Genomic DNA, 22,365 nt, shown 5'->3' on the forward strand with positions numbered 1-22,365 from the left:
GAAATATCAATAAAAAGAAAAAAATCCCCAAAACACGGCAGGGAAACGTAGGTTTACAGTTGTTCATATGAAAAATACAGTAATTAATAAAAAATAATAACACAAGAATAAACGCTGTTTTGCATACTCACAACTCTAAGCCTACTTTCGCCCCACCCAGTATTCTGCAGATGAAAAGTATAATAATGGGCCTGACCAGTAGTGGTTCAGTGAACAGCACACAGACCTGGGATGCTGAGCACCCAGGTTGGAAACCCTGCGGTCACTGGCTTGAGTGTGGGATCATGGACATGACCCCAAAGGTTGCTGACTTGGACCCAAAGGTCGCTGGCTTGGGCAAGGGTTCACTACATCAGCTGGAGCCCCCCAGTCAAAGCACATAGGAGAAGCAATCATAAAGTACCACAACTGCAAGCTGACACTTCTCATCTCTCGCCCTTCCTCTCTCTCTCAAAAAATAAAAGCCAGAGCCTGACCAGGTGGTGGCGCAGTGGATAGAGCGTCGGACTGGGATGTGGAAGGACCCAGGTTCGAGACCCCGAGGTCACCAGCTTGAGCATGGGCTCATCTGGTTTGAGCAAAGCTCACCAGCTTGGACCCAAGGTCACTGGCTTGAGCGGAGGGGGGGGGGGGGTACTCAGTCTGCTGAAGGCCCGCGGTCATGGCACATATGAGAAAGCAATCAATGAACAACTAGGGTATTGCAACGAAAAACTGATGATTGATGCTTCTCATCTCTCTCCGTTCCTGTCTGTCTGTCCCTATTTATCCCTCTATCTGACTCTCTCTCTGTCCCTGTAAAAAAAATAATAAAATAAAATAAAAGCCAGAAATAAATATAACAAGAGAGATGTAATACCTACACGAAGAAAACTGTTGCTTTCCTGAGAAGCCTGAAGAAAAGAAGTGCAGAGGAAAGCAACCTCATAAAGAAGTTAATTCTATGTAATACATCTGTAAATTTTATGAGATCACAAAATTCCCAACACGATTTTGCAAAATTTAACAAAAAGATTTTGAGTCAAAAGTTGAAAAAGGCCTAGCGTGCGGAGGACCCGGGTTTGATTACCGGCCAGGGCACACAGGAGAAGCGCCCATTTGCTTCTCCACCCCTCCGCCATGCTTTCCTCTCTGTCTCTCTCTTCCCCTCCCGCAGCCAAGGCTCCATTGGAGCAAAGATGGCCCAGGCGCTGGGGATGGCTCTGTGGCCTCTGCCTCAGGCGCTAGAGTGGCTCTGGTCGCAACATGGCGACGCCCAGGAGGGGCAGAGCATCGCCCCCTGGTGGGCAGAGCGTCGCCCCATGGTGGGCGTGCTGAGTGGATCCCGGTCGGGCGCATGCGGGAGTCTGTCTGACTGTCTCTCCCTGTTTCCAGCTTCAGAAAAATGAAAAAAAACAAAACAAAACAAAAAGTTGAAAAAGGCAAGTTAGTATCAGGAATTAGTCTTATCATGCTTGGGAAGGGGCTTGGTTATGCTAATGTGTGAAGGAGGGACTTGGCACCAAAAAGTTTTAAAAGGAGGAGCTAGGAGGCCACTTTTGATAAAAGGAGAGAGACCACATGGTGGCATAGGAGGCAGGGAGCCAAAATGGAGGCATGCAGAGGGGACGGAGTGAGGCTGGTGAGGTCTTTGATTCTAGGAAAAACCAGAGAAAGTCAGTGGCTTTGGGAGCCCTGAATGGAAAAGGAAGTGTTTTCCCGCTGTGTGGATTTTTTCGCCCACCAGGTGCAAGCAGGAATAAAGGATGACCCTCCAGTTATTGGCTCCGTTGTTTGACTACAATCTGTCCGAATCCAATGCAAACCTGCACGGGCCAGGCGGCTGTGATGGTGGCCGCGACTACTGGCTTTTTTTTTTTTTTTTTTTACAGAGACAGAGAGAGAGGATAGATAGGGACAGACAGACAGGAACGAAGAGAGATGAGAAGTATCAATCATTAGTTTTTCATTGCAAAACCTTAGTTGTTCATTGATTGCTTTCTCATATGTGCCTTGACTGCGGGCCTTCAGCAGACCGAGTAACCCCTTGCCCAAGCCAGAGACCTTGGGTCCAAGCTGGTGAGCTTTTTGCTCAAACCAGATGAGCCTGCGCTCAAGCTGGCGACCTTGGGGTCTCGAACCTGGGTCCTCCGCATCCCAGTCTGACACTCTATCCACTGCGCCAGTGCCTAGTCAGGCCATGACTACTGGCTTTACAGATACAATACTTAAATAACATGGGCCTGGCAGAGAACAATAGATGAAAGGACAGGAAATTCTGAACAGACCTAAAGTACATGCAAGAATTCAGCATAAGGGTGTTTCAGAACAGTAGAAAAAGTATGGAGAAAAAGATAAAGCTCAAGCCTTCCCTCATACATCACATACTTAAAGAAATATTACATAAAGATTTAATAAAAACCAAAGCCATAGAAGTAGTGGAAGAAGCACATCAGTGACTCTTGACACCTTATTTGGGTGATGAAGGTTTTCTAAATGTGTATCAAAGGCAGATAATGTAAAGGGAAAGATGAGATCAAACTGATTTATAAATATTTAAACATTTATATGTGAAATTTGAAACACTGATATTAAAAATATAATAAAAAATTAACTGAATATAAATTATACATTAACAATAAGGTATAATCCTCATTAAAAAAAAAGTACAGGCCCTGGCCAGTTGGCTCAGCGGTAGAGTGTCGGCCTGGCGTGTGGGGGACCCGGGTTCGATTCCCGGCCAGGGCACATAGGAGAAGCGCCCATTTGCTTCTCCACCCCCACCTCCTTCCTCTCTGTCTCTCTCTTCCCCTCCCGCAGCCAAGGCTCCACTGGAGCAAAGATGGCCCGGGCGCTGGGGATGGCTCCTTGGCCTCTGCCCCAGGCGCTAGAGTGGCTCTGGTCACGGCAGAGCGACGCCCCGGAGGGGCAGAGCATTGCCCCCTGGTGGGCAGAGCTCGCCCCTGGTGGGCGTGCCGGGTGGATCCCGGTCGGGCGCATGCGGGAGTCTGTCTGACTGTCTCTCCCCGTTTCCAGCTTCAGAAAAATCCAAAAAAAAAAAAAAAAAAGTACAAAGAACATTAACAGTCAGTTCCTAAAAGAAAATATATAACGAATACATTAACAACTGTGAAACCTTACTATTTACCAAATAACTGAAAATTCACCACCCTTTTCACCTATTAGCCTGCCAGGATTGAAAAGTAACAGCAGGAACAGGCACACACCCCACTGGGGAAAACAAGTATGCTGCGAACCAGCACGGCTAGTAATTCCAGGTCCCTGAGGGAGAACCATGCAGAATGAAGAAAATAAAGAGAAAAAGGATGGGATCGGGAGGCCTCTGCAAACTGATGGTAAGTCAGAGCAAAACAGGCCCTGGTTTGCTTTATTATATAGCCACATGCAAATAAGGAAGTCTCCAATACAAAGTCACAACTCTGAGGCAAAAACAGGAATTCTCTTAAGGCAGGGGTCCCCAAACTTTTTACACAGGGGGCCAGTTCACTGTCCCTCAGACTGCTGGAGGGCTGGACTATAAAAAAAAACTATGAACACATCCCTATGCACACTGCACATATCTTATTTTAAAGTAAAAAAACAAAACGGGAACAAATACAATATTTAAAATAAAGAACAAGTAAATTTAAATCAACAAACTGACCAATATTTCAATGGGAATTATGGGCCTGCTTTTGGCTAATGAGATGGTCAATGTGCTCCTCACTGTTCACACCAATGAAAGAGGTGCCCCTTCCGGAAGTGCGGCGGGGGCCGGATAAATGGCCTCAGGGGGCCGCAGTTTGGGGACCCCTGTCTTAAGGCATCAATAGGAATCCATTTAAGGCTTAAACAGGAATCCCCCACCATGCTTAAATGAAATCAACCAACATCAGAACAAACAAGGGGTGAGAGGAAGAGCATGTAAATCACTTCTAGCAATTTAACCAAGCAAGTGAGGTGGGGGGTTGGGATGAGTGCAAATACTCAGCTTCATTGCCAATATGGAAGAGTGGGGGGAGAACTTAGCCTTTTGCCAAGCCTCGAAATTACAAAGGCTTTGCCACTTGCAGTCTTCCACACAAGGACATCCTCTTCACCCATCAATTCCTATAGCAACAATCCTACACAGCCCATGGGGTACTGACAATGGCAAAAAAACAGAAATAACTCAATGTTCTCCAAGAGAAGACTGATTAAATTATACTCAATTTAATGATCATGGGCCATTAAAATGTATGTTCACTGATACAGAAACGTGTTCACAGTAAGCTGAATGAAAAAAGCAGGCCACACAAACAGTGCAGGTGGTATATGATCGTACCGGGGTTTTATATAGAATACACATTATATATGTTAAATTTAAAAAATACATATATAGATATATATGTGAAAATGATTTTTATATTTTTTCTTTTTTTGTTTTGCTTTTTATTTTTACTTATTATTTGTTTCTTGAGGGAGAGGTTGGGAGAGACAGGAACATCAAGCTGTTCCTGATGTGCCCTGACCAGCAATCAAACCAGCAACCTCTGTGCTTCAGGACAATGCTCTAATCAAATTGTTTTTGCTTTTTAGTGTTTTCAAATTCTCAATCATTAATGTTACTTTTACCCAGGAAAGTATACTAAACTAAAATAAGAACACGGTTGCAGGTAGCTTCTTTTTTTTTTTGCAGGTAGCTTCTTTACCTCCTTATCGGATCGACCCTATTCACACCTGCATAAAAATACTATCCTACCTGTCGGAGCAGCTCCAGCTTCTTCAACTCCTCATTGTAGGCTTCTGGGTTCTCGCCATAATTCTTCAGGACAAACTAGAGAAAAGAAAGGAATGTAAACCAGGGATAGAGGAGACTACCCTGTTCCCACGCCTCCAACTACTCATAATCTCCAATCAGGGCTCAGGATTGAGTCTAGACCCCAACCATGAGCTCACCTTCTGGACCACCAAGAACTCAATAACGAGCAGCATCAAGATGCTGACCATGGAGGCCCTGGCCGGTTGGCTCAGTGGTAGAGCGTCGGCCTGGCGTGCAGAAGTCCCAGGTTCGATTCCCGGCCAGGGCACACAGGAGCAGCGGCCATCTGCTTCTCCACCCCTCCCCCTCTCCTTCCTCTCTGTCTCTCTCTTCCCCTCCTGCAGCCGAGGCTCCATTGGAACAAAGATGGCCCGGGCGCTGGGGATGGCTCCTTGGTCTCTGCCCCAGGTGCTAGAGTGGCTCTGGTCGCAACAGAGCGACCCCCCGGAGGGGTAGAGCATCGCCCCCTGGTGGGCAGAGCGTCGCCCCCTGGTGGGCGTGCCGGGTGGATCCTGGTCGGGCGCATGCGGGAGTCTGTCTGACTGTCTCTCCCCGTTTCCAGCTTCAGAAAAAAAATAATAATAAAATAAAATTAAAATAAAAAAAAAAAGATGCTGACCATGGAGCTGACCCAGAAAGAGCAAAATTCAAAATCTGAAGTATAGTTTCTACTGAATGTGTACTGCCTTTGCATCATCATAAAGTGAAAAAAATAGTTAAGTTGAAACATCGAAAGTCAGAAACCGTCTGTGTGCATATATATACATACAGAGTCTTAGGTTACAACGGCCTCGACATTCGACGTTTCCAGTTTATGATGCTCACTCCCATAAAAACTTAGTGCAGGTAGAATCCTCTCCAGCATGTCCTGCATGTTCCTTAGGCAATCCCGATTCACCAGACCCAGTATCTCCAGCACCTTCTGCAGGTTCTCCTGCCTCCTCAGCTTCCTCCTCCCAGTAGGTCTCTCCCCCGCCCCCTGCAATGCCCCTGCCAGTGTGCCAGCCAGCCACAGGAATAAAGGTACAGAGTTGTTTTACACTCATTTTTTGTCATTTTTTCTGTTACAACAGTACAGTGTACAGTAGTTATATATATAATATACATGTCTCTAGATCAGGGGTCCCCAAACTTTTTACACAGGGGGCCAGTTCACTGTCCCTCAGACCGTTGGAGGGCCGGACTATAAAAAAAAACTATGAACAAATCCCCATGCACACTGCACATATCTTATTTTAAAGTAAAAAACCAAAACGAGAACAAATACAATATTTAAAATAAAGAACAAGTAAATTTAAATCAACAAACTGACTAGTATTTCAATGGGAACTATGCTCCTCTCACTGACCACCAATGAAAGAGGTGCCCCTTCCGGAAGTGCTGCAAGGGCCGGATAAATGGCCTGCGGGCCGTAGTTTGGGGACCCCTGCTCTAGATTATGATTTTACAACTGTGTTAGGATAGTTAAGTGACTTAGGCTAGGGTGTGTTTCAACTTAACACCGAAATTCGTGTTGTCACTGTCGTAGGAATGGAACTGTGTCGTAACCCGAGGACCCCTGTGCATATATATACGTATATATATAGAGAGAATACATATGGTGTAATGTCATCAGAATGTGGTAGAAAGAACTTGAGGGAGCACTATGTTATTCTTTCAACTTTTCTGTATGTTTGAAAAACGAAGGTTTTAAGAGTTGCTAAAAACCTAAATGGTAAGTACCTGAAGAACACTTCCCCAACTATGTTAGTGAGTCTTCTGCAGGTCCTTTGAGAATATGATAAAAACTATGACAGAAATCTTCCTAGAAACATTCCACTACATATAAACACGAAACTCTGCCAACAGCTGCACAGGGCTCAGAGACCCTGGAACCCCACTTACCAGCTCCTGGTTAACAGCCCTATGATCCAGCCAACCCGTCTCCTCTCCACTCCTCTCCTACGAAGCCACAAATATAAAATGTGAAGTCCCTAATCCCAAAATTTATAAAGAGCTCATACAACTCAACACCAAAAAAACAATCCAATTAAATAATGAGCAGAGGGCACTTCTCCAAAGAGGACAGACATTTGGTCAACAGAACAGACATATGAGAAGATGCTGAATGTCACTAACTGCCAGAGAAATTCAAATTAAAACCACAAGATATCATCTCATACCTGTCAGAATGACTATCAACGATAAATTCACAAATAGGTGCTGGTGAGAATGTGGAGAAAAGGGAACCCTCATGCACTGTTGGTGGGAATGCAGATTGGTGCAGCCACTATGGAAAACAATACGAAGTTTCTCAAAACTGCCTTATTATGACCTAGTGATTCCACTTCTGGGTATATATCTGAAGAAACCCAAAACACTAATTCAAAAGAATATATTCACCCCTGTTCACTGCAGCATTATTTACAATAGCCAACATATCGAAGCCACCTAAGTGCCCATCAGTAGACAAGTGGATAAAAAAGCTGTGGTACGTATATAGAATGGAGCACTACTTGGCCATAAAAAAAGAGTGAAATCTTAACGTCTGCAACAGCATGGATGGACCTAGAGGGTATTATGCTTAGTGAAATAAGTCAAAGAAAGACAGATACCATACAGTTTTATTCATGTGGAATCTAAAAAACAAAACAAGTAAACAAAACTGAAGCAGACCTGTATTCACAGAGAGATTGTTACCATAGGGGAGGGGAGTTGGGAGACTGGGTGAAAATGGTGAAGGGATTAAAAAGCACAAATTGGACCCTGGCTGGTTTGCTCAATGGATAGAACACAGCCCAGTATATGGACATCCCGGGTTTGATTCCAGGTCAGGGCATACAGGAGAAGCAACCATCTGCTTCTCGCCCTCTTCCCCTCCCATAGCCAGTGGCTCAATTGATTCAGGTATTAGCCCAGGCACTGGGGTAACTCAAATGGTCCCAGGTATGGCTTCAGGTGCTAAAAATAGCTCAGCTGATTCAAGCATCAACCCCAGACGAGGTTGCCAGACAGATCTTGGTCAGGATATATCCGGGTGTCTGTCTCACTGATCTCCCCTCCTCTCACTTAAGAAAAGAAAGAAAGAAGAACAAATTGGTAGTTGCAAAATCGTCGCAAGGATGTCAAGTCCAGCATAGGGAATATAGTCAATACTATTTTAATAGCTATGAATGGTGCCAGATGGGTACTAGAAATACCAGGGAGAACACTTTGTAAAATATGATTGTCTAACCACTACGCTGTATATCTGAAACTAATACAAAAAAATAATACTAAATATAAACTGTAGTTAAAAAATAAAATTTGAATTTCTTTTCAAAAGTAAAACACATACATAAATTATATATATACAGCCCTGGCCGGTTGGCTCAGTGGTAGAGCGTCGGCCTGGCGTGCAGGAGTCCCGGGTTCGATTCCCGGCCAGGGCACACAGAAGAAGCGCCCATCTGCTTCTCCACCCCTCCCCTCTTCTTCCTCTCTGTCTCTCTCTTCCCCTCCCGCAGCCGAGGCTCCATTGGAGCAAAGTTTGCCCGGGCGCTGGGGATGGCTCTGTGGCCTCTGCCTCAGGCGCTAGAATGGCTCTGGTCGCAACAGAGCAACGCCCGGGATGGGCAGAGCATCGCCCCCTGGTGGGCGTGCCGGGTGGATCCCAGTTGGGCGCATGCAGGAGTCTGTCTGACTGCATCCCCGTTTCCAACTTCAGAAAAGTACAAAAAAAAAATTATATTATATATATACATATACACAAACATGTGTACACACACACACACACAATGTTGCGTGAGCTATAGGAAACACTTGATTATCTAAACAGCAATTCCTTTTTATTTTTTTTAATTTTAATTTTTTTTCATTTTAGAGAGGAGAGGAAGGGACAGAGAGAGAGAGAGAGAGAGGGGGGGGGGGGGAGACAGAGAGAGAAGGGGGGAGGAGCTGGACGCATCAACTCCCATATGTGCCTTGACCAGGCAAGCCCAGGGATTTTTGAACCGGCGACCTCAGCATTTCCAGGTCGACGCTTTATCCACTGCGCCACCACAGGTCAGGCCAGCAATTCCTTTTTGATGAGAGATTTTAGCTTGCCTGCCCCAAGGCTAGAGAGAAGAAGGAAAACTGGAGCCTAGAAGCCTAGGGGGACAGAGGCCAAAAGGAGAGGGACATCTGAGAGTCCTAGAAACAAGGCTCCCCCAGACACTGCTAAGAGCATCCGTCCCTGACGTTTATACAATACTGAAGGGGAGGGAGATGCTGCCCCAGCAAACTGTCCCTAGAGGTCACCTCCTACCTGTGTCTCATTCCTCCTCCAAGATCAACGGCAGCCAAGTTTATAGAACTCCTACCATGGGCCAGGCACTGAACTGAGGACCCAACAGCACTCAATCCTTACAGAACTCCAGGGAGTAAGTGCTATTATCACCCCCACTTTACACATGAGAAAAGGAGGAAACTCAGGCAAAGGGTTTAAGGCATTTGCCAAGGTCAAAGCACTAGTTAAGTGACGGGCAGTGGCTGAAACTCATGTATAGTGGGCTCCAGAGCCCACCTCCTGACCCATTTCTACGTTTTAAATAAGGTTCTCTTAAACTCTAAAAAACAGAAAGAGCAAATGAATATCTGTATGCATAGTTGAGGTTATTTTTCTAAACTCTGAGAAAACCTTCTATGACTGCTGCTTACTCCCCCACTAAACAGAGGAAAGAAACCGGTTACAGGTTCTCAAACAGGGACATCTCACAGTCCCTCTATGGTCCAGAACTCTGCAGAGCTCAGAACCTAGTCTGGTTAGGATTTGACGCTCCCAACAGAGCACCTGAGAAGGCAGGCCCAGCAGAATGAGAGCCTGGACCTGGGCACCGCAGATGAAGAGAAGAACCTAGAAGGCACTGACAGGACCCAGATGCACCTACACAACTGACACTGTTGGGAGGACTAGAGGTGCCCCCTGGCTGGGCTCGAGTATTTGAGGATTCTTTTCTGAAGGAATAAGACCTTTGGACAGGTTAATGTTAATTGAGAGCATGTTCAGAAATCAGAGCCACTTTAAAAAAAATAAAGGGAAAGGAAGAAGTTAAGAGTGAAAAATACTAACGGGCCCTGGCCAGGTTGCTGTTGGTTAGAGCTTCATCCTGACATGCCAAGGTTGCAGGTTCAATCCCAAGTCAGGGCACATACAGGAATCAACAACCAATGCACAGAATAACAAATGGATGTTTCTCTCTCTGAAATCAATAATTAAAAAAAGGGGAAGGGGCCTGACCAGGTGGTGGCACAGTGGATAGAGCGTCGGGCTGGGATGCTGAGGACCCAGGTTCAAGACTCCGAGGTCGCGAGCTTGAGCGCGGGCTCATCTGGTTTGAGCAAAAGCTCACCAGCTTGGACCCAAGGTCGCTGGCTCCAGCAAGGGGTTACTCGGTCTGCTGAAGGCTCACGGTCAAGGCACATATGAGAAAGCAATCAATGAACAACTAAGGTGTCGCAACGGAAAACTAATGATTGGTGCTTCTCATCTCTCTCCGTTCCTGTCTATCCCTCTCTCGGACTCTCTCTCTGTCTCTGTAAAAAAAAAAAAAAAAAAAATTAAAAAAAAAAATTTTTTTTTAATAAAATATTTTAAAAAGGGGGAAGGGGAAGTGGAAGGGGAAAGAGGAAGGGGAAGGGAAAAGAGAAGGAAAAAAACAGTAACAGAGAATGGTAAGGCCATATCCTGAGAAAGAAACACCAAAACAGGGTATTAAGTCCTGGCTGTGCCCCTGGGTTGCTGTGGACTTGGTTTTTCCACCTGTAAAATGGGGTTAATATCACCTCCTATGTCTGACTCAAGAGCTGCCAGGACTTGAGCTGTTTTCTAAGCCAAGAAAGAAGACACTAGGCTAAAAATATTGTTTACAATATGTCAAAGCCTGTACTAGGGACTCACGTAAATTAACTCTCGATTCTTACAAGTATAGTAGCTCCATATTACAGGTGAGGAAAGTGAGGACCAGAGTAGTGATGTAATTTTTATAGCAGCTGAAGGTTTCCCACCTAGTATGTGAAGGAGGTTGGACCTAAACCCAGGTGCATCTGATTCCAATGTCTATGCTATGTCCCTGACACTGCTTTGCTCTTTCACTGCGCAACAAATGGCACAAAACTTTGTAGGCTAAGATCACTGGAAACACCATCTTGGGTCCTGCCATTCTTTTGCAGATTAGAAGAATGGGAACCAGAGATGTGCAATGGCAGTGCTAGAACTCCTTAATTTCGATTTCCTGACTCCTGACCCAGGGATATACCTTGTGTTGTCACTTTCTCTTGTACCACTTTTCTGGGTGGCAGAGGTGTCTAGCTTTTGCTCTTAATCTCATATAACATCTTGGAATTTCACTGTGATAATTAAAGCAATAACCAAAGAAGAAAAAGCAATGAAAGTCATCACATATGTACAACCTTTGTTCACCAAACACATTTATTCTTCTACTTGCAGGGGTGACTCAAATATGGGGTATTCTTCTGGCTATTCCACAGAAACACACATAAAACCAAGTCCCACATATAAAGTTTTTTCTTCAATAAAATTTTTATTAATTTTAATGGGGTGACATCAATAAATCAGGGTACATATGTTCAAAGAAAACATGTCCAGGTTATCTTGTCATTCAATTATGTTGCATACCCATCACCCAAAGTCAGACTGTCCTCTGTCACTTTCTATCTACATATAAAGTTTTAATACAATATATATTCCGCTATTCAGTTTTAAATGAGATCAATGTTACTCCCAGAAAAAAATATTCCTGCCATGGAAATTCTTCAGCCCCTTGGTGTCAGCAAGCTAAGATCCCATTACAAACCAAGACCACAAGGGATAAGAAGAAACCTTCATCCTCACCTGCTCTCCCCACCACCCCTCAAGGTCTCTGTCCCACATCTCTTCTGAGGGCCCCTTGATCTGTCTGAACAATGCCAGGAAGCACCACTCAAATGACATCTCCTGGAGAGTGTTAGGACTAGACTAAGTCATTCAACACTTAGACACTCTCTACACATACTATCACTTCCTGAGCAAAGGAAATAATCTGGTGTGAAATGGATATAGGCCTTTGGTGTATGAAACTAAAGTCAGAGAAGAATGACCTGGAAAAATCCAGGTCGGTCTTCTGTGCCTGGAGCCATTCTACTGTAAAACACAAGTGGGCAGGCAGGCTCAGTCAGACCAGCTTGGTGACTTCAAAGCTATGATAAGAAATAAAACAAACCTAACTGGTGGTGGTGCAGTGGATAAAGCGTCAAGATCCTAGGTTCAAAACCCCAAGGTCACCGACTTGAGCACAGGCTCATCCAGCTTGAATGCGGAATCATCGACATGACCCCATGGCTGCTGGCTTGAAGCCCAAGGTTGCTGACTTGAGCAAGGGTTTTCTGGCCCAGGCACATATGAGAGGAAATCAATGGCCTGACCAGGCGGTGGCGCAGTGGATAGAGCGTTGGACTGGGATGCTGAGGACCCAGGTTCGAGACCCCGAGGTCGTCAGCTTGAACACAGGCTCATCTGCTTGAGCAAAAAGCTCACCAGCTTGGACTCAAGGTTGCTGGCTCGATCAAGGGGTTACTCTGTCTGCTGAAGGCCCGCGGTCAAGGCACATAAGAGAAAGCAATCAATGAACAACTAAGGTATTGCAACAAAAAACTGATGATTGGCCCTGGCCGGATGGCTCAGTGGTAGAGCGTCGGCCTGGCGTGCAGGGGTCCCGGGTTCGATTCCCGGCCAGGGCACACAGGAGAAGCGCCCATCTGCTTCTCCACCCCTCCCCCTCTCCTTCCTCTCTGTCTCTCTCTTCCCCTCCTGCAGTCGAGGCTCCATTGGAGCAAAGATGGCCCGGGTGCTGGGGATGGCTCCTTGGCCTCTGCCCCAGGCGCTAGAGTGGCTCTGGTCATGACAGAGCGATGCCCCGGAGGGGCAGAGCCTCGCCCCCTGGTGGGCGTGCCGGGTGGATCCCGGTCGGGCGCATGCGGGAGTCTGTCTGACTGTCTCTCCCCCTTACCAGCTTCGGAGAATTACAAAAAAACAAAACAAAACAAAACTGATGATTGATGCTTCTCATCTCTCTTCATTCCTGTCTGTCTGTTCCCATCTGTCCCTCTGACTCTCTCTCTGTCCTTGAAAAAAAGAAATGAAATTAAAAAGAAATCAATGAACAGCTAAAGTGCCGCAACTATGAGTTGACGCTTCTCATCTCTCTACCTTCCTGTCTCTCAGAAAAACAAAAAAAAAAACACAACACCACAGGCACTTCTGAGGTCTGGTCATCTCATTTCCCTTTCTGTGTGTGTGTGGCAAGTTTTTCAGGAGTCAGCTGTCTCACGCCTGACCTGTTGTGGCACAATGGTTAAAGTGTTGACCTGGAATGCTGAGGTCACCAGTTCAAACTATAGAAATGATCCCTGAAAGTATAGTCTTAAAGTCATCAGTTAAAAACCCTGGGCTTACCCAGTCAAGGTACATGTGAAAAGTAACTACTAAAAGCTGATACTCCCCCCCTTCTCTAAAATCAATAAAAAAAAATCTTTAAAAAAAAAAAGGCCCTGGCCGGTTGGCTCAGCGGTAGAGCGTCGGCCTGGCGTGCGGGGAACCCGGGTTCGATTCCAGGCCAGGGCACATAGGAGAAGTGCCCATTTGCTTCTCCACCCCCCCCCCTTCCTCTCTATCTCGCTCTTCCCCTCCCGCAGCCAAGGCTCCATTGGAGCAAAGATGGCCCGGGCGCTGGGGATGGCTCCTTGGCCTCTGCCCCAGGCGCTAGAGTGGCTCTGGTCCTGGCAGAGCAACGCCCCGGAGGGGCAGAGCCTCGCCCCCTGGTGGGCGTGCCGGGTGGATCCCGGTCAGGCGCATGCGGGAGTCTGTCTGTCTCTCCCCGTTTCCAGCTTCAGAAAAATAAAAAAAATTTAAAAAAATAAATAAATAAATAAATAAAGTCAGCTGTCCCATGGAAAATCTAGAAGGGACTCCTGCTCCCTGTGATAGCCCCTAACAGACTGAACTGTGGTTGGGTTGCATTTTTCAGGGATTTGGCATGGTGATGGGGCCAACTTGGACTTGGTGAACATGTTAAGGACACTCCTCTTTTATGGATTCTTGCTGTATTGGCCAAGAGTTTGCTTAAAGGCTTTTAATCACTGTAAAAAAAATAGAAGACTGGATAAAGAAGATGGGGCACATATACACCATGGTATACTATTCAGCTAGAAGAAATGATGACATTGGATTACTTACAGCAGAATGGTGGAATCTTGATAACATTATGCGGAGTGAAATAAGTGAATCAGAAAAAAAACAAGAACTGCAGGATTCCATACATTGGTGGGACATAAAAGTGAGACTAAGAGACATGGACAGGAGTGTGGTGGTTACGGGGGGTGGGGGGAGGGAAGGAGGGAGAGGGAGAGGGGGAGGGGGCGGGGTACAAAGAAAACTGGATAGAGAGTGACGGAGGACTATCTCTTTTTGGGTGATGGGTATGCAACAGAACTAAATGACAACCTGGAAATATTTTCTTTGAATATATGTACCCTGATTTATTGATGTCAGCCCACTAAAATAAAAATTTATTTATTAAAAAAAAAAAAAAAGAAAATCTAGAAGGGAAAAAAAACTCCACAAACCTGAAAACCAAGCTCTACCTACAAGATAAACAGCAAGAAAGGGCAAACTGAGTGTGTACTCTGTGGTGCAGGCCAAGTGAGTGACAGGAGCAGTATGGACTGTCTGAATTTGGAGGGTGGTACAACTGCCAGGCAGCTGAAGGGACCCTGAGGAGGTACAGATCAACTTGGGTGATGAACAAGAGAAAGGAATTCCAGTAACGACAGGAACAAGGACAATGACCAGATGTGAACACTCTTGTAGAGACCTGGGGAGTAAAATTAGATGGGCAGACTCTGAACAGCAGGCAGCGCCTCTAGCGGAACAGGGGTCAAAAGTGGAGATTTAGAGAGATCGACCTGGCAGAGTGGGAGGAGAGGAAAAACCAAGAAACCACATGGTTGGCTACCACCGGGCACATTTATTTGCCCTTGAGGATGAATTATCATGTGGAGCACTAGAAGATAAGTTCCATGAAGGCAGAATTTTTGTCATCACATAAAGTCCTGAATTCCCAGGGCTGGCATATCCTAGTCACTCAGTAACTATTTGTGCAATGTATGAATCAGGGATGAACATAATACCCCAGCCTGTGTAAGTTTTTCTTGAGCTCAAATACAATTAGTTAAGGGCAGGTGTTTGGGACCAGAAGAAAAAACTTCAAACACAAACACTTGTGGCCAAATCACTCACTGATGAAAAATACAAGACTCTCCTGACCAGCAGTGGTGCAGTGGATAGAGCATCGAACTGGGATGCGGAGGACCCAAGTTCAAGACCCCAACGTCACCAGCTTGAGTGTGGGCTCATCTGGTTTGAGCAAAGCTCACCAGCCTTGAATCCAAGGTCACTGGCTCAAGCAAGGGGTTACTCGGTCTGTTGTAGCCCCACGGTCAAGGCACATATGAGAAAGCAATCAATGAACAATTAAGGTGTGTCGCAACAAAAACCTGATGATTGATGCTTCTCATCTCTCTCCGTTCCTGTCTGTCCATATCTATCCCTCTCTCTGACTCTCTGTCTCTGAAAAAAAACAAAAAACAAAAAACAACAAAACAAGATTCACCCTTTTTCAGCTTCCAGTGAGTCAGCACGCTGGGCTCCAAAGCAGGTAAGGAGGTGCAGGGCCAGTAGCATTTCCCCACATAAGAAATTATGTAGGGCCTGACCAGGTGGTGGTGCAGTGCATAGAGCGTCGGACTGGGATGCCGAGGACTCAGGTTCGAGACCCCGAAGGCACCAGCTTGAGCTAAGGCTCATCTGGTTTGAGCAAAAAGCTCACCAGCTTGAGCCCAAGGTCACTGGCTCAAGCAAGGGGTTACTCAGTCTGCTGAAGCCCACGGTCAAGGCACATATTGAAAGCAATCAATGAACAACTAAGGTGTCACAATGCGCAACGAAAAACTTAATGATTGATGCTTCTCATCTCTCTCCGTTCTTGTCTGTCCCTGTCTATTCCTCTCTCTCTGTAAAAAAAAAAAAAAAAAAAAAAAGGCCTTGGCTGGTTGGCTCAGTGGTAGAGCGTCAGCCTGGCGTACAGGAGTACCGGGTTCGATTCCTGGCCAGGGCACACAGGAGAAGCGCCCATCTGCTTCTCCACCCCTCCCCCTCTCCTTCCTCTCCGTCTCTCTCTTCCCCTCCCGCAGCCGAGGCTCCATTGGAGCCAAAAGATGGCCCGGGCGCTGGGGATGGCTCCTTGGCCTCTGCCCCAGGTGCTAGAGTGGCTCCGGTCACGACAGAGCGATGCCCCAGATGGGCAGAGCATCGCCCCCTGGTGGGCGTGCCAGGTGAACCCAGTTGGGCGCATGTGGGAGTCTGTCTGACTGCCTCCCGTTGCCAGCTTCAGAAAAATAAAAAAAAAATGAAAAGGAAGGAAGGAAGGAAGGAGGGAGGGAGGGAGGGAGGGAGGAAGGAAGTAAGTAAGGAAGGAAGGAAGGAAGGAAGGAAGATTATGTAGGCCCAGTGTCCATATCTAAAGCTTGGCACTGCAGTTTAAAATTAGCTTGCTGTTCTCTTAGTACTTACTTCACATTATTCCAACAGGAAATTGAAGACATTTCCAACAGGAAAGAAAATCAATACCAACCATTATGAAAGTTGTTTTTTTTTAAAAAAAAAAGCCCACCCTCTCAAAAAAAGAAACCCTTTATGAATCTGGAAAACTCCTCTTCATTCTTCAAAACCCACCTCCTGGCAAGCCTTCCCAGATGGACCTTCCTTAATCTGGTACTTCTATATACTAACATATTTCTACTCTTCAAATGATGTCACCATTTAACTTTAAAATTTCCTCTACTAGGCCCTGGCCGGTTGGCTCAGCGGTAGAGCATCGGCCTGGTGTGCGGGGGACCCGGGTTCGATTCCCGGCCAGGGCACACAGGAGAAGCGCCCATCTGCTTCTTCCCCCCCTCCCCCCCTCTTTCCTCTCTGTCTCTCTCTTCCCGTCCCGCAGCCAAGGCTCCATTGGAGCAAAGATGGCCCAGGCGCTGGGGATGGCTCCTTGGCCTCTGCCCCAGGCGCTAGAGTGGCTCTGGTCCTGGCAGAGCGACGCCCCGGAGGGGCAGAGCAGCCCCCTGGTGGGCAGAGCATCACCCCTGGTGGGCGTGCCAGGTGGATCCCGGTCGGGCGCATGCGGGAGTCTGTCTGACTGTCTCTCCCCGTTTCCAGCTTCAGAAAAACACAAAACAAACAAACAAAAATTTCCTCTACTAGACTATGAATTCCATGAAAACTAACAAACAAACGTATTTTCTCTTATTCACCAGGAATAAGAGAAACGGGAATACAATATTTAAAATAAAGAACAAGTAAATTTAAATCAACAAACTGACCAGTATTTCAATGGGAACTATGGGCCTGCTTTTGGCTAATGAGATGGTCAAAGTCTGGTTCCATATTTGTCACTGCTAGCCGTAACAAGAGATATGATGTGCTTCCGGAGCCGTGACGCGCGCATCCTGCGTCACCGGAAGTAGTACTGTACCTGAGCGCCGCCGCCACATACAGTACTTCAGGAACACAGGATGCAGCCGCACTGTGCCACCAATGAAAGAGGTGCCCCTTCCGGAAGTGCAGCAGGCCGGATAAATGGCCTCAGGTGGCCGAATGCGGCCTGTGGACCGTAGTCCTTGGGGACCCCTGACCTAGAGTACCGAGGTTACAGGTTACAGGGCTTGCCTGGTCAAGGCACATATGGGAAGCAACTACCACAAGTTGATGCTTCCTGGCCCACACCTCCCACCCCTACTTTCTCCTCTCTCAAAAAACATCAATAAATAAAATAATTTTTTAAAAAGGAAGAGTTCCCAGGCTGCAGCGGCTTCCGCAGTCTCTTCTGCAGGGGAGTTTCCATAGAGCTCTAAAGGAGTCGGCCATTCTCAAGCCCAGCCTAACCACATACTGCTCAGTGGGTTTGTGCGAATATACACCACAATCTTTTGTTTTTGGTTTTGTGGGGTTTTTTTAAGTGAAAGGAGGGAAGATAGAAAGACTGATTCCCGTCTGTGCCCCAACTGGGATCCACCCTGCAACCGCCATCTGAGGCTGAGGCTTGAATCAACCGAGCTATCCTCAGTTACTGATGCTGATGCTCAAACCAACCGAGCTATCCTCAGAGCCTGGGGTCAATGCTCAAATCAACTGAGCCACTGACTGCAGGAGGGAAAGAGAAGCAGATGGTCACTTCTCATGAGTGCCCTGACCAGGGATCGAACCTGGGACTTCCACATGCCGGGCTGACAATCTATCCACTGACCCAACTAGCTAGGGCCTTTATTGTATTTTTAATTGAATTTATTAGGACAATACTAGTTAACATAATTTTACAAGTTTCAGGTGCCCAATTCTACAACACATCTCTGTACACAGTTACTGTGTGTTCACCCAAATAAATGGTGGTATCTTTCCTAATCCAAAAAGGAGGAAATAAGAGAAACAGCTGATGTCTAGGAAACTGTTTCTTCAGCAGCAGATACCACCTCAGGCTAAACAGCTCAAGAGGCATGGTTCTCCCAGGGAAGTCTCCGCTCAGGTAATACCTTGTGTAGGTGTGAACTACCAAGAGAGCATCAGGCTAAATTCAAACAAAATCATCTCCTAGGACAGGTGTCGGAAACTTTTTTGGCTGAGAGAGCCATGAACACCACATATTTTAAAATGTAATTCTGTGAGAGCCACACAACGACCTGTGTACTTACGCAATATCCAATAAAAATTTGCAGTTGTCCCGGAGGACAGCTGTGATTGGCTCCAGCCACACGCAACCATGAACATGAGCGGTAGGAAATGAATGAATTGTAATACATGAGAATGTTTTATATTTTTAACATTATTTTTTTTTTATTAAAGATTTGTCTGCGATCCAGATGCAGCCATCAAAAGAGCCACATCTGGCTCGCGGGCCATAGGTTCCCGACCCCTGTCCTAGGAGCTTCTCAGTTAAGATTTTTATCCACTGGATGTCCATCCACAATCTCCAAATTCCCTCCCAACTGTCATTCACACATTTTCCTGAGTGCCAACTATGTAGAGAGAACCCTCCTAGACTGAAGAGCATGGAGACACCTTTTGGGTCACTTACAATTTGAATTAAATTGTAAAAATATAGCACAGGCGGCCCTGGCTGGTTGGCTCAGAGGTAGAGCGTCGGCCTGGCGTGCGGAAGTCCCGGGCTTGATTCCCGGCCAGGGCACACAGGAGAGGCGCCCATCAGCTTCTCCCCCTCTCCTTCCTCTCTGTCTCTCTCTTCTCTTCCCGCAGCCGCAGCTCCATGGGAGCAAAAGATGGCCCGGGCGCTGGGGATGGCTCCTTGGCCTCTGCCCCAGGCGCTAGAGTGGCTCTGGTCGTGACAGAGCGACGCCCCGGATGGAAAGAGCATCGCCCCCTGGTGGGCATGCCGGGTGGATCCTGGTCGGGCGCATGCGGGAGTCTGTCTGCCTCCCGTTTCCAGCTTCAGAAAAATACAAAAAAAAAAATAATAAAATATATATATATATATAGCACAGGCAACGGTCACCAGAAAAAGGATGGAAAGAGGAATTCAGAGAGGTAAGGAACTGTACCTGAATCAAAGAGCAGATGGCGAAGTGACCAAAGTCTGGGAAAGATGTAACAAAAGCTTAGAATCTGCCTGACCAGGCGGTGGATAGAATGTCAGCCTGGGACGCTGAGGACCAAGGTTCAAAACCCCAAGATCATGGGGTTGAGCACAGGCTCATCTGGCTTGAGCCAGGGGTCACTGGCTCAGCTGGAGCCCCCCGGGGTCAAGGCACATGTAAGAAAGTAATCAATGAACAACTAAAATGACTCAAACTAGGAGTTGATGCTTCTCATCCCTTTCCCTGCCTCTCCCATACTTAAAAAACAAAACAAAACAAAAAAACACTTGGAGCCTGACCAGGCAGTGGCACAGTGGATAGAGTTGGACTGGGATGCTGAGGACCCAGGTTTGAGACCTCGAGGTTGCCAGCTTGAATGCAGGCTCATCTGGCTTGAGCAAAAAGCTCACCAGCTTTGACCCAAGGTCGCTGGCTCGAGCAAGGGGTTACTCAGTCTGCTGAAGGCCCATGGTCAAGGCACATATGAGAAAGCAATCAATGAACAACTAAGGTGTTGCCATGAAAAACTGATGATTGATGCTTCTCATCTCTCCATTCCTGTCTGTCTATCCCTCTCTCTGACTCTCTCTCTGTCCCTGAAAAAAATAAAACAAAACACTTGGAATTTTAGCTCAGTTACTCTAACTTCCTGATTTTATAAATGAGGAAAAAGAGATCCAAAGAGATTAAATGAGGAACTCAGCAGAACACAAACTGTTGGTGTCTGAACTAATGCAGTGGCGGTGTGAAGAGAGAAAGGTAGAGAGCTTCTTGGGAAACTACTTCCAAACCCATTTCCTTTCTCCTGGTTCTTTTTTCAAGCAACCTGCACCACCTACCTAGATTACCTGGGACCTCCTCCGGCGACAGCTTTGTGAAACACATCGTGATCAAAAGGATGCCAGCCTGCAACAGACCCCTGACTGTTCCTTTTCACTTCTACTCTGCCCCTCAATGCAAGCAGGTGGCCCTTCCCATGTCTCTGGGAGCACCTGATGCCCAATCAACACACCTGGCACCAATGTTTTACCAGCCACACCTGACCTTGCCTACATCAACTCGAAACCTGCCTGACTCCCCGTCCGGCTGAAGATTCAACACATAGGCAGTTATGAAAAGCAGCAACCCTCCCCAAAATGACATGGCACTGTATCTTTTGGTTCAAAGGGTGCTGAGAGAGAGCCCAGGCGCACAGGTCTGCCGTTCTTCTGGGTCACCGGGGCCCCCGTCCTAAGACGGCGTCCGTCCCCGTCCAGTGGTGGAACGACGGTGCCCCGAGGGCCAGACAGAGCCGGATAACCCAGACGGCCGGGACCTCCCACCGCTACCTGCGGGGCGGTTCCGGCGAGAGGAGGCGCCGAGCAGAACCAGGTCCAGAGCGTCACACCGAAGTGGGGTGCCACGGTGGGAACCAAGGCTGGCCCAGGACAGAAGTTAAGTGGCAGGTTCCGACGAGGCTGCGGTGCGAGCCCCAAACGGGCGAGGAGGGGTAGCAGGGTCTGCGGGCCCGCGGAGAAGTAGGGGGAGGGGGGCAAAGCCCGCGGAGGACCCTCCTCGCCCCACCCAACAGGGCCTGGGGAGATGATGGACGCGCAGGGGGCGTCACGCGCCGGCAGACGACGAAAATACGCAGAAGGGGCGGTGGGGGGGCGCGCTCACCTTCCTCACAGCCGGCTGGAAGTGAAAGTCACCGGCCTCTTTCAGGTCCAGCCAAATCATGGGCATGCGGGGCACGGCCTCCATGGCGGATAGCGCCCGCCGGCCACCGGGCCGCTCCCTTCGGCTACCCCAGCTGCGGACTCCGCCGTGCGCACCGCCCCGCCCCTCCGCGCCGGAAGGCTCTCGTCACGCGGGGCTGAAAAATGCTCGCACGGCCTGCTGGGAGATGCAGTCCCGCCCCGCCAGCGCAGCCTTTTGCACATGCGCAGTTCCGTCTCCTCCGCAGAGAGGACGTGAAGAACAAAACTCCCGCCGGAGCCGAAGGGGTTTCTGGGAGTAGTAGTCTTCCTCACTTAACTGTGAGGTGCGGCGCAAGCTCGTTTCTTCCTTCTGGGCCAAACACACCTACCGGACCTGGCTTCGACTGCGACGAAAAATTTACCAGCATCTTAAAAGAGCTTGTTTTTGGAGCACTATCCTGGGATTACTTTGTTAGAGATGGAGGAATTGAGGCTAAGGCTCATGCCCTAACAATCCCTCAACCATGAAGAAGAGGAGAAAGTTGCCCCCAAAATATATAGTAGATGCAATGCAGGAGCATAAAGCAGCCCATTCTGGGGTTCTCCGATGATAAGGTAATGGCCAGCCATAGGGAGTTGCTAGACGTAGCCACAGCAGCTTGGACCAGAGCAGGCTGAGAGGTGGGAGACTACAGCATAGCATAGCCAAGAAAGGAACGATTGGGGACGTGGTACCAGGGAAGCAGGCAGTCATTGGAAGCAGTTTGGCCACTGGACACAGAGTCCGGGCCCCAAACATGAGGCCAGCAAGAGATCAGGATTAGGCCCTGGCCGGTTGGCTCAGTGGTAGAGCGTCAGCCTGGCGTGCAGAAGTCCTGGGTTCGATTCCCGGCCAGGGCACACAGGAGAAGCGCCCATCTGCTTCTCCACCCCTCCCCCTCTCCTTCCTCTCTGTCTCTCTCTTCCCCTCCCGCAGCGAGGCTCCATTGGGGCGAAGATGGCCCGGGCGCTGGGGATGGCTCCTTGACCTCTGCCCCAGGCGCTAGAGTGGCTCTGGTTGCAACAGAGCAGCCTCGCCCCGGAGGGGCAGAGCATCGCCCCCTGGTGGGCGTGCCGGATGGATCCCGGTTGGGCGCATGCGGGAGTCTGTCTGACTGTCTCTCCCCGTTTCTGGCTTCAGAAAAATACAAAAAATAAAAAAATAAAAAT

The 22,365-nt window shown here is 47.8% G+C and overlaps 1 protein-coding gene across 2 annotated transcripts in view; it reads right to left on the reverse strand.

The window, feature by feature from the left end:
- The window catches only part of PTPN23 (protein tyrosine phosphatase non-receptor type 23), a 37,292-nt gene extending 15,993 nt beyond the window's left edge, over positions 1 to 21,299 (reverse strand). The window contains exons 1-2 of one of the 2 annotated variants that reach the window (XM_066350652.1): positions 21,137 to 21,299; positions 4,721 to 4,795 (exon numbers count right to left, since the gene is read on the reverse strand). In XM_066350652.1, the coding sequence (XP_066206749.1) occupies positions 4,721 to 4,795; positions 21,137 to 21,220 (159 nt within the window). In that variant the 5' untranslated portion in view covers positions 21,221 to 21,299. The remainder of the gene's footprint in view (positions 1 to 4,720; positions 4,796 to 21,136) is intronic. The other variant, XM_066350653.1, reaches the window with a different exon arrangement.
- Positions 21,300 to 22,365: the final 1,066 nt, after the last annotated feature.

The sequence above is a fragment of the Saccopteryx leptura genome, chromosome 10 (genome assembly GCF_036850995.1).
Source record: "Saccopteryx leptura isolate mSacLep1 chromosome 10, mSacLep1_pri_phased_curated, whole genome shotgun sequence".
Lineage (NCBI taxonomy): Eukaryota > Metazoa > Chordata > Mammalia > Chiroptera > Emballonuridae > Saccopteryx > Saccopteryx leptura.